Source organism: Achroia grisella, unplaced genomic scaffold, assembly GCF_030625045.1.
Source record: "Achroia grisella isolate CSIRO2021 unplaced genomic scaffold, CSIRO_AGI_Agris_v1 utg241, whole genome shotgun sequence".
NCBI lineage: Eukaryota > Metazoa > Arthropoda > Insecta > Lepidoptera > Pyralidae > Achroia > Achroia grisella.
In genome coordinates this window covers 2,480,595-2,493,820 of record NW_026712734.1, presented here as the reverse complement: position 1 = coordinate 2,493,820, position 13,226 = coordinate 2,480,595, and the positions used below count along the sequence as shown (strand labels likewise).

At 30.1% G+C, this 13,226-nt stretch overlaps 2 protein-coding genes across 2 annotated transcripts; one reads left to right on the top strand and one right to left on the bottom strand.

Moving 5' to 3' along the window:
• The first annotated feature begins 4,709 nt into the window (after positions 1–4,709).
• On the top strand, positions 4,710–7,575 carry LOC131842568 (rRNA methyltransferase 2, mitochondrial). The gene is made up of 4 exons (XM_059191141.1): positions 4,710–4,993; positions 5,120–5,280; positions 5,551–5,752; positions 5,929–7,575. The coding sequence occupies exons 2-4, from the start codon at positions 5,126–5,128 to the stop codon at positions 6,319–6,321; spliced, it is 750 nt and encodes a 249-aa protein (XP_059047124.1). The 5' UTR covers positions 4,710–4,993; positions 5,120–5,125; the 3' UTR covers positions 6,322–7,575.
• Positions 7,576–7,618: 43 nt separating this feature from the next.
• Positions 7,619–10,592, bottom strand: LOC131842599 (uncharacterized). The gene is made up of 4 exons (XM_059191176.1): positions 10,253–10,592; positions 9,564–9,777; positions 8,833–9,048; positions 7,619–8,323 (listed from the first exon to the last, which is right to left on the bottom strand). Exons 1-4 carry the CDS (start codon positions 10,367–10,369, stop codon positions 8,106–8,108), a joined length of 765 nt encoding a protein of 254 aa, XP_059047159.1. The 5' UTR covers positions 10,370–10,592; the 3' UTR covers positions 7,619–8,105.
• Positions 10,593–13,226: the final 2,634 nt, after the last annotated feature.

Genomic DNA, 13,226 nt, shown 5'->3' with positions numbered 1-13,226 from the left:
ACCAGCTGGATCCACAGAAGTTACAGGAGTCATTAGGAATGTCCCATTAAACCTATCCAATAAGAAGATATATACCATGATATCAAGTTATAAAAAAATTATATGTGTTCGGCGGTTTCTACGTAAAGTTAAAAATGATACTAACTTTTTTCTACAGCCAACTCAGACCATAGCAATCACTTTTGCAGCTTCAGTTCTTCCAGATTATGTGGACCTTGAAGGATGGCGACACGATATATCACCATACATCGCTCCTGTGAAGCAGTGCTTCCGTTGTTTGAGGTATGGACATCTAGCTAAATATTGTAAAAATGCAGAGACATGCTCCATATGCAAAGGAAGTCATAATTTTAAAATATGCGATACACCAGTAGAAAATGCCAAATGTTTCCATTGCGATGGTAATCATGTTAGTATTTCCTCCAAATGTCCAATCAAACAAAAAAAAATTATAGAAAACAGAAACAAAGCTCAAACATCTTCATATGCAGATGTATTTAAATCTTTCCCATCACTAGGTACTAGACAGAATAAATATAATAATGATTTGATTTCTTTTCTTAAAAATGATGATAAATCTCTTGGTCTCTTAGTAGAGTCCATAGTAAAATTGATTACATTAAATAAAACTCAAAATACTTCAATTTGCACAAAAAATTTATTAGACATTCTTACTGAAAATTTCAGTAACAAAAACATTAGCTCTCAAAATTCACCTTAAATAATTTAAATATAGCTCAGTGGAACGCTCAAAGTCTGCTGAGCAATCGACATTTACTCACACATTTTCTTTACAGTAATAACATACATATTGCACTTTTATGTGAAACTTGACATCATAAATTAAAAATAAAGGGTTATAAAATAGAACGCAATGACTCGGGTAATTACCACAACGGTGTTGCTATTATCATACATGAAAACCTTCATTATAATAGAATTAATATGTTTTCTGACGATTCAATACAAACTTTAGTCATTCAGATCATTATAAACAATGAAAAAATATCATTAGCTACTATTTATTGCCCCACCAATTGTTCAGTACCTTTCACAAAATCTAAACTTGTTAACTTTGTAAATAATACTCCTAAGCCTTTTATAATTGCTGGTGATTTTAATGCACATCACACCATTTGGGGTTGTGATTCAATTAAACCCAGAGGTAGAGATATTTTGGAAACTTTAGATGAATGTAACCTAGTTTTATTAAACGATGGTCATGTCACTACTGTAGGTAGTCATATTTGGAAGCCAAATGGCTTGGATTTAACCATAGTTAGTCCTTCTTTATCCCTTTCATGTAACTGGTATGTTTACGAAGATCCGTTAGGCAGTTATCATTTGCCAACAATAACACAATTAAATTTACAATATTCCAATTTTTCTTGTAAAGGAGCAAATAATTGTGTATCAGTTCCAGTAAATCGGCGTAACTTGCGACTTGTAAACTGGGACAATTACAGTAAAATTGTTAATTCCAAATTACAAGGCTTTTCTGTCAATGAGAGCGATCCGTGTTCAACATATGACACTTTTTGTAATATTATTTTAAATTCTATTGATATTGTTCTAAATAAGAGTTCATCGGCACATCAAAAACAATACAATTGTAATTCTTCTAGCAATTCTAAACTATCAAAATATAAGCATCCTCCAGTACCATGGTGGAATGACACTTGTGCAACAGCTGTTCGTAAAAGTAAACAAGCATATATAGATTTTAAATATGATCCTACCACAGATAATTATATTAAGTTTAAAAGATTGCAAGCGGAAAAAAAACTTACTATTAAAACTGTGCGTTTACAAAGTTGGCATGAATACTGTTCTAATTTAAACAGAACCACTTCTATATCTAATGTTTGGACAAAAGTTCGAAAATTTAATAAGAAATATATAAATAAACCTCGCACTTACAACTCAGGTAACGATGATATGTGGTTAAATGAATTTTTACACAAATATACTCCAGATTACGTTGCGAGCCCTTTTACAACAGTTCCTAACAATTCTGATAAAGCTAAAGATATTTTCTTTGATAAACCTTTCAAATTAGCAGAGCTTCAATCAGCATTAAAATCAAGAAGGGACACAGCAGTTGGGTTGGATAATATTTCATACAAAATGTTGAAAGCATTAAATGGTAACAATTTAAATACCTTCTTAATTATTATAAATTTATTATGGTATAACTCTATAATTCCAAAAGAATGGAAAACAGATTATCTTATTCCTGTGTTAAAGCCTAATAAAAATTTATATGTTGCTGATTCTTATCGGCCCATTACATTAACATCGTGTATAGGAAAAGTTTTTGAACAATTGCTTAAACAAAGACTAGAGTTTTATTTCGAGTCTCAAAATCTATTGCCGTCGAATCAATTTGGATTCAGACGAGGATTTTCAGCTCGGGAAAGCTTAGGGCATTTTTATATCGATATTAAGAAAGCTTTAGAAAATAATCAACATTTGGTAGCAATTTTTCTGGATATAGTGGGTGCATTCAATAATGTAAATCCGAAGATTTTGGCAGATATCTTAATTTCTGTCGGAGTTTCAAATAAACTAGCAATATGGTTATATAATTTTATGAATGGTCGAAAATTATACGTTAAAGTTAGTAATGTTTCATGTATAGGTCCTCGCTTATCTCATGTAGGAGTATCACAAGGTGGTATACTTAGTCCTTTATTATATATTATTTATGTTCATAGAATTAATGATGCTTTAGGGCCTTATGTCCATAATCTCCAATTTGCTGACGACTTAGCTGTATATTGTTATGGTGACAATATTGTGGATACATTATCCAAAATCAATATTGCTCTTAGTAATCTTTCAGTATATTTTTCTTATGTAAATTTGGAAATCAGTCCTTCTAAAAGCAAAATGGTAGTGTTTAGTAATAACAATTTAAATATAGACTCATCTAGTCAGGTGAAATATATGAGCGCTATTATTCCAGTAGAGCCAGAAGCAAAATTTTTAGGTGTAATATTTCAAAATAATTTAAGTTTTAAAAAATATGTCGATTGTGTATCAGATAGAGCCATGATGTCCACTAATATTCTCAGATCTTTGGTCGGCACTACTTGGGGAGCAGACCCTAAAATTCTGTTAATTCTTTACAAGTCGCTGGTTCGAACGCATTTTGAATATGCGTTCTTCTGTTTTTGTAACAAAGAAAAATATGTTGATAAATTAGAAAAACTCCAAAATATAAATTTAAGATTAATTTTGGGAGCCATGAGCACATCACCAATAAATTCGTTGCAAGTTGAATGTAATATACCCCCATTGCCGTTACGTTTTGAATTGCTAAAACTTATGTTTTTACTGAAACTTTATTCTGTTCATGATAACCAATTATTACATAAATTAAAAAATCCATCCTCTCCTAATAATTTCCTCTCTAATAATATAACTGAAATTATTAAAAGTCTACATAACTCCAACATATTTATTAATCAGAAATTAGTTCACAATAGCAATTCATATGATTGTAATTTTTTTAAAACCCCCATTTTTATAAATAAGAATTTACATAATAAATATGATGTCTATGATTACATATCTCAATGGAACAATTATAGGCATATGTATACGGATGGTGCTAAAAATAAAGACTGCACGGCTATTGCTGTTTATGATGCCAAGGAAAAAATATCATTCGGTACAAAAATATCGAATAAATCGAGCATATTTACTGCTGAAGCTTACGCTATTATCTCAGCGCTAGACTATATTGGTGAAACAAACAATAATGATAAATGGGTCATATTAACGGACAGCATGAGTGTCTTGTTGGCCCTTGCGAATGTTTCTTCTAGTAAAACATCTTTCGTTATACAAAATATTCAAAGGAAAATATATGATTTTAAAAAACGGCTTAATATGGATATTAATCTTGTCTGGACTCCAGCTCACGTTGATGTCACTGGCAACGAAAAAGCTGATGAACTGGCTAGGTTCATCACAAACTGTCAAATTCAAGGAAAAGAAAAATACATGTTAATCCCAGCTTCAGATTTTATCGTTGAAATAAGAAAAACAATTAAAACTAAATGGAAACAACAGTGGGAAGAATCTATAAAAGTTAAAGGGAAATGGTTCAGAGAAATACAGCAAGAATTTAAAACGCCATGGTTCGTTCAAGGAAAATATGTGGAAAGAAAATTTTATTCAATTTTATGTCGTCTTAGAATTGGACATGGAAGATATAAAAAGCATTTGCATAGGATGAAAATGGTTTCGTCTCCTATATGTGATTATTGTTCTGCCGACGAAGATCAATCATTAGATCACTTGTTTTTTGAATGTCAACATTTCGCAATCCAGCGATTAATATTTATTGATAAATTGATCAATATATATGATAAAATGGAGATCCCGCGCTCCATCCAGAATTTATTAAAGAACACAGAAACATACAAACCCATTTTCGAGTACGTAATAACAACATTTCAAGATATATAACTACTGAAGACAAGTATTAGAAAAAAAAAAAAAATACGAAAATATTACTGAAGACAATGGCTGTATGGGCTGAGTCCTTTTGCCTTTCCCTAAAAAGGGAAAAACAGAACCAAAAAAAAAAAAAATCAAAGTGTTATATACGAGTCGATTTATTTTTATTTTATTTGTGTTATAATATTAATTTCACGTAATTATTAAAAATAATTATTGTAGAATTTACCTACACACTATTTATTAATATAGTTATTGGTGTTATTTATTTGTTACTCAAAATATAATTTATCATGTTACAGTATACTGGAAAAAAAATATAAAAATAACTTCATACTAAAATCTAAAAGAAATTTTAAATATACACATATTATGTATAGTAAAATTGTAAATATAATAAAACAGTAATCAAAAAAGAAAATTGAAACTTAGGACGGAAATTGAAGATCTTAATCTTATCAATTTTTAAATATTTTTTTCTGGCTGTGGTGCAAAATGATATTCAATTGAAGCATAATAAAGAGTAAGGGAAAAAATGAAATTATTTGTATTATTTTTCTTTCAACTGTATAGCTATTTCTCTTTCAGTACATTTCTATATTTCTTGTCCAAACTTTTTAATTTAATTTTATTCCATATGAACTTACAGTAAACCATGTTATCACTGCGAAAGGTGCATCTGGAATCTCTAAACTACACAAGAATGTGTTTTGTGGTCAATTGCCTCAAAAAACTGAAAAGTTCTCAGCAGTGGTTAAGTCGCCAAAAAGCAGATCCATATGTAGAAAAAGCAAAAATTTATAACTACAGGTATTTAAAATTACTTATTTAATTTTGTACAACATTGTATATAATTATAACTGTATATAATACATGTAAATTAAACATACAATAGATTTTTAGAAGAATCTTGGGTCTTTTGGACAGCAAATAAGGAACTAAAAATTAAACACTTAAATACCAATAAGAATACTATTATTTAAGGGAAAATAATTACTCTTACTAAAGGTATTATGTATATATTTAGATAAATTAATAAATAGCAATAACAGCTTGTTGTTACTTCTTTAATATTTTCAGATGTCGCAGTGCATTCAAACTATTAGAGATGAATGAAAAAACCAATATTTTGACTCCTGGTATGTTTGTTATTGATCTTGGAGCATCGCCTGGCTCCTGGACACAAGTTGCAGTTCAAAAAACAAATGCAGATGGTATTGATAAAAAGAAGCCGAAAGGAATGGTTATTTCTATTGACAAACTACAGACATTCCCCATTGAGGTTATTATTCTTTTACTTATTGTATCTAATTTTGTTTCTATTTGTTAACTGTATTAATCAGTTGTTTAAAGTACATTTTAGTCTCACACTAAACCTCTAGAAACATAATGTACCTTTTGTGTAAACCTGATGTGTCAAATTGTATTGTTATACTAAGTATAAAAAATTCCTTACAGGGTGCAACTATAATGAACAACATAGATTTTTCTACAATTGAGGCTCATGATAAAGTGATTGATGTTCTTGGTGGCAAAAAAGTTGATTTGGTGTTATCCGACATGGCTCCCAGTGCCACTGGTGTAAAAGAGTTAGACAAAGATAAAATAATTGGACTCTGTTACATGGCTATTAGATTTGCTGCACTTGTGACAAAAATAGATGGAAACCTTTTATTTAAAGTATGGGATGGAAAAGAAGTTCCTATATTAGAAATGGACTTAGAAAGATTTTATAAAAATATCAAAATTTTAAAACCAAAAGCAAGTAGGTCTGATTCTTCTGAAAAATATATACTTGCTAGAGGTTTTAGAGGCATTCAAAGGCCGTTAGAAAAAGGAAGGTGGGGATAAAAACAATTTTTTATGCTACTTGTTTTAAATTTATAATTAATCACATGTCTTCCAGTTTAAATAAAGGTGTATATGTAAATTGCATCATTATTAGCATCTTATAAATTAATATACACTAGTGCCATCAACCATCTTGTCATTAAATTATAATTAGAATGAAACAATATATATATTGTTTCATTCTAATTATAATTTAATTTGTACTTTTGTAAGAAATAAAGAAACATATTCTGTAAAATATAATATATTCTTATTTTGGCAATCATAATATCTTGTAGTAAGTACTAAGTGAAGATTGATAAATAACTCTTAAATTAGTTTTTCATGTGTTCTAGTATCTATGCTGCATCACATCGACAGATAGATGTGGTTTTGGTTAATGTGATCCCCACTTCTGTTACCTAGTCAAGTGCACAAATATTTTCTATATATTATTTATTTTGACACAGAGGTCACGTCCGGGTCCCTGGCCCCTCTATCTTCTCATTGGGATTTCTACCCTATATCATCCACAAAAAGTACCACAAACAAATCAAGAGGTATGAAGAGATTGTTACATAAACTGTTGACCCTCTGTTGATTTGTTTGTTGCTTACAAATTACTGAGGTGATCATTATTTCACCTACTTGCAAGAACTGAATACTTAAATGTTTGTTTTAAATATTATATAAGTAATTAAATTGAATTACTATATAAGTAAAAGATAAATTAAACTACAAGTGATAACAGCATACTTATTTTATTATGTACATAATTTAAATTCCTTTGTACTATTAACGAAACATTATTGTTATTTATATTTTAAAAAACCAAAGTATATTACAATACGCCTTGGCTAAGCGTTTAAAGCACTAAATATATGGACGTGACAATCATAAAATAATGTATATGATTTCTTTTGTTATTTTGTATAATAAAAACTCACTAAACGCTATTGGCACTAAAAGCCACTAAATTATAATAAAATGCTTGTAGCCACCTTAGCTTATCAATACAGCAAATTAAAAGGCATAATGTTAATCCAATAGCGTATTATTATGGACAATATTTTTTTATAATATATGAAAAATCTTGTCATGTTCACAATTTCAATTGATTTTACAGATTCATATTTATAAGTAATTTAAAAATATTCATAGCTGTTTAATACCTAATCTAAATACATAATTATGTAGCCTGTTTAAATGACACAATCAACGAATATAATGTAATGTAATGTACAAATTATCGATAATAATATAAAAATATGTCCATCGAGTATGGTTCCATGTTTTCTGTATAAAATATAATTAATTTAGCAAAAGTTCACAAAAAATATTCGTTACTAGTGTAAAGAATATTTTTTGTGAACTTTTATACATAATTGACTTTACCACAAATAACGGGTTGTTTTGGAGTTTTTACATAGAATATTATTATTAGAATAATAGACGTAGGTACATCTACGAATGCATAGCAGTAATCTGGAGAGAATTTGCTTCTCAACAGTCAATTTGCCGTAGTTGACGCTAGTACTTGAATGATATATATATTTTTAAATTGTTGAACTATTATATCATAACATTTTATGTAATTTATGACCTTTGATGTGAATATCATCATGTTTGTTAGTTGTTTACAATTCGTAATAATTTTAAGTGCTCGAATAAAATTTAAACAGTACGTCCAGTATATTATTGATATTTCGAAAACAGGCTGAAACGATGAGTATTTTGCAAATAAATATTTCGCCGGACGGAAGGCAAAAGTGTAGTATTAGGCATTTGTAACTAAGAAGTCCGACTTAAACGAATTGTGACCGCGTGCCGTGGGACAGTTTATTCAGTTGGGCGGCAGAGAGCAGGCTAGAGTGGGCTACGTGGTCCAGCAGTAGCAGTCTCTCTCCTCTCTCGTCGCTTGTGGCACGCGCGGCGCGACATCTGCCGCCGGTCTCCAGCGCGAAGCTACTCACCGCGCAAATTGCGTAAATGAATGTCAAAACGAAAAGCGCACATCCGAAATCTGAAAGTTAATTACAATATAAATATTAGGAATTATTTAGGTATAATACATATTATGTTATCTGTGCTAATACATATAAGTGTACGTATAAGATTATTTAATTTCACATATGCGCCAAATAGTTCTTAGTGCGTTTCTGCCTACTCCCCTTATAACGGTTTTATAATATGCGATATTGTATTAGTAATAGAACCGACCGTTGTATGATATTTTTTATCAATGTTGGTGTAACAAAGTACCTATCTAATATGGTGGTATTGCACTGATGTTACTAAGGTTTTTTTTAGACTATAGACAAATAAATAAAAAAAATAACAGCTGACGTACCTATAATACACAGCACTTCAACCAGCTATTTTTTATCTTAAATATATAAGTTTAACCACAGAACAAAATAAGTCTTTGGCTACCTTATACAATAGACTATCCTGTACCTAAACAAATAATATTCTTAATAATAAAAAATACAATATATGAAAATATGTGGCCAGTGGGTCAGTAAGACTTACGATAAAGATTATGCCCCCCAAAGAGGTTGATAACACATGGGTATCCATCACCAATAACTATGGCGACAATGAGTAGTCCAACACCCACGCACGCGGCCATTATCCACGGCACCACGTACTCCCGCTTGTACTTAACAGCGCCGTGAAGCAGCGAAATGCAGCACATCAGGTATATGGACGTCAGTATCGTACTAGTGTACAAGAATATCACCGTTACTGTAATGTAGAAAATATATATAGCATAGGGATCTTTAAACAAGAGGTTTCTTTACAGTCTGCAACTGAGTCACGTGACACATCTAGTTTCGATAGTATAGTGCGGTAATTTCTTCCATCAGGCCATAAATATGTTTAATATAAATAATAATAGTAACCCTTGCCAATTCACACATTGCCATCTAGTCCTAAGCTAACCAGCGTTTGTATTATGGGTATTAAACATGTCTACCGTTAGCGCATGCGGGTGCACCATTACATTATCCATAAAAGTGTACTAAAATACTAGCTGACTCAGCAAATTTTGCTTCTCTATATAAATATTTCTTGGAATGGCCACCCTTATCACGTATTGTATCATTTTTTATTTCATGTATTGTATCGTATTGTAACAAGGGAGCCTTTTCAAAGGAGTTTGATAACGAACACTGCCGAACTGGATTTTTATATATTAGAAACTATAAAATAACTATTTAAATATCATTATTATACTTAATATAAATATTTAAATCTACCTGATGCCAGATGTTGCGCCTTAGCAAACCTTCGTTGGTTGTTAGTACTGATTACGTCTCCTTCGTGGAAAGTCAACTGTTCTCCATAGGCGGCTACCTCATAGAACCCTCTCCTCTCTGCATCATCTTCCATATCATTGTGTAGCATTGATAGCATCTCACCGACATGAGATATACCAACGAGTAATATTATCAACACGAACGAAGATAGTGCCTGAATAAATTAATACAGCATATATATTTTTAAGTATTTTAATATATATTTTTAATTATTCTAATTTATATATGATACATAATAGAAAAAAAATTATCAGACTTCAGATAGCTCTCGAATTAGTTATTTAATGTTTTTTAGGTAGGTGTTGCTTAAGAGATTTAATGCTTTTATAAATTGGCTGGCTTTACACTGGTGTGGTTGTCTTAGGTTCTATTTTACTATTACGACTGAGGGCCGTTTACAACAGACAGACGAAGAGGTTTTCAATTCTAATTGGAGTTTTTATTTTTCCCCAATATCGTGAACAGCAATATGTTCAATTTTGATGATTGTTTATATCTTGTCATGTACACTGTTATGCTTGTCTGTTACGGAATTCCTGTTTATGCGTTAATAAAAATACTTTTTCATGAAAAAATACTGAAAGTCAGTATTTCTTTGGGTAGAACAAAATATGAAATTGTCTACTTACTATTTGATGGACGGCTATAAGAATTGTGCCTTGACGTAAATTGAAAACGTACAAAAAATTGTTTAGACGAATCATCATTTTATGTGAAAGTTTACATTGCTTTGTTCTATCAAACATTTGCGTTTATTATACCACTATACAATCAACACTGAGAATTAAAAACATTGTTTAAATATAAAAACCAATGAAATATACTTCAACTCAAGGTGGTATACGCGCATGTTATTTACTATTGATTATTTTTTGTTATACATGCGGAGAATGCGTTTCGAGCAAGCGCGCGGCGCATGAATTTAAGAAAACACAACCGACAGTGTTCGCTACTTAAGTGTCAGTTTTTTATTTATTTATTGTATATCATTGTGTTCTATTGTAATATTACAATCATTTATTTAAAATAAACGACCCCGTCTTTAGCTTGCCATTATGAGCGAAAATTCGACTACGGTGTCTGTGGTCATTCATACGATGGCTAGAATGGACATAACAGACAATACTTGAACGAGTACGTTCTTCGTTATTTACAATAAAGTTCTATAAAAAACAAATGGAAAGGAGATAATAATGAAATATATGTAAAGTTGAATTAAATAATAGCACGACAATAAAATATTAAATACCAAAAATAATTGAATTTATTATTCCAGCACACATGCTTTCTTACTACCGTATGCGTAGCGATGGCTTATTTTCTTAGCATATGATAACATGAACTGACTCATCACTTCAGGATACGCTAGGGATTCCTTTAGGGTGTCACTCTGAGTCTCTGAGAAGTGTTTATTATTATATATTATTAAACAAAATATTGCTATTGTCGAATTCTTTTTATCTTTTAGTTATATATATATTGAAGAGTATATATATATATATAGTATATTATTCTAATTATTATCTTAATTCAAAATATACAGTATATTGTAATAGTTTACATGGGATATATAAACGACATTGTTTAATTATAAATTAGTTTTATTTCACAACTTACAATAATAATAGCAGAAATAACATTATGACTGTATCATCTAACCCAAACTTATAGCTTGCATTAGTGTATTTGGATTTATAGAAACTAAAACTATCACAAAAATACGAACATAAGTAATTGATAAATACACTATATACAATAACTTCGGTTGGTGTAATTGTGCACGCGTCAAACATTAACGACCTGTCTTTAGAATAGTATACAAGTATTTGTTTTGACTACAATACAGTTAATTTTTAAAGTAATAAAATATTCTATATTTATACATGTATTTATTAAAAAAATAATATATCGTCTATTCTAGCTAAAGAGGTAATTCAGCTAAAGACGTTTAGATTCTAAATTTGTAATATGTCGAATAGAATAAGTATAAAATTGGAATATATTTTCATAACATAAAGAAACTGATAAGTTCATGCAATTTTATAATATACGAACCAAATAAGGAAAAATAATTATAAATACAAAGTTGTGATTGTTTTATTATAATATAAAATATTGATATCATTTGGTTATAATTGATAAATGTCAGATGATTAGCCGTTATAAATAAATATATTAATCAATTGATGTTTGGGTTTGCTAGTTTTAGGGACGGATTGTAGCAATCAGGATAGTTTGATATAATACGACGAAGTAATTTTTTTTATACCACGATGGTGGCAAACTAGCATACGTGTCATCTGATGGCAAACGGTTACTGTAGGCTATCCTGTATTTCTAGAGAAAACCTCGGCAGGTAATTCATTCCACAATCTAAGTGTATGCGGGAGCAAGCTCATCTGAAATCGCACTGTTCACTTAAGTTCCAGGGTGTAGCGATGAATTCATTATTGATGGCTTTTAATTAATTAAGCCACATTGTTGCTGTGAATTTATAAACGCCGATTGACGCTTCTTTATGTTTTTAGGCAATGGTTTTGAATCATACGAGTAGGTATATGTAATAATGTAGTATCCTCATTACGGTTAATATATTGCGAAATTTAGTACTTGTGGTGACTTAAATACTTCGTCAATAGTTTGGGCATGTTTCTAGATTTTTTACTGATTTTACACTTTACCAACGCCACGGGTCAGCTTAATTTTTTATGCTGGTTTATGCTGTGAAGTACATATCTGCAATAACCCTAATAATACAATTAAAATTACTTTTAATAACTTTATAATTAGTCTTATTAAGAGACACGAGTTAAAGTATTCAAATGCCAAAAATAGTTTGACATCTTTAATAAGAAACTGAACTTTGAATAGACACGGAATAATAAAGAACCACATAGTAACATACGAAATTATATCATGTTACTCCGTAAATAATGTTTCAGAAAATAGTCACCATATTATATCGACGTTCTTATAGTTACGAATTTTTAGTACACAATTAACTTTGCACAATATTTATAAATTTAGACAAAATATGTACAATTACTTTATATGAATATTATATTACATACAATATGAATATTACATACTTATTATAATGGACAAATAAGTGTAACAGCATAACTCACATGCTAAATTTACACAAATTAGCATGTGAGTTATGTGAACTCCGATATTATGTTAATTGGCTCAATTGTACTTATTAATGTAAATAGATACAAGTGATTGAGAGTAGTTTTACCTTAGAAATTTATCCAGCAAAGTAATAATGTATAAATTAAATACAGAGTTTACACTATAAATATTAGTTTGCGACTTTGGTTACGTGGGTTTCCATTATGGTTTGTATCGCGGCACGGGGAGAAATTGGCGGTATTAATGATGTTCTAATAAGGTAAGCTGACATAATCTGAGCGCAAAAATAAATACAAAACTTTTAAACAGTTTTTATGCTAATAAGGAACAAATATACAAACTTTCACATATACAAGGATTAAGTGGTTATATACTTGTGTTAAATGGTTACATACTTAATTGTTAATATAATTATACAAGTGGAAAAGCATAAATACAGTGATTCAATGCACCAGAAAAATCATGGCA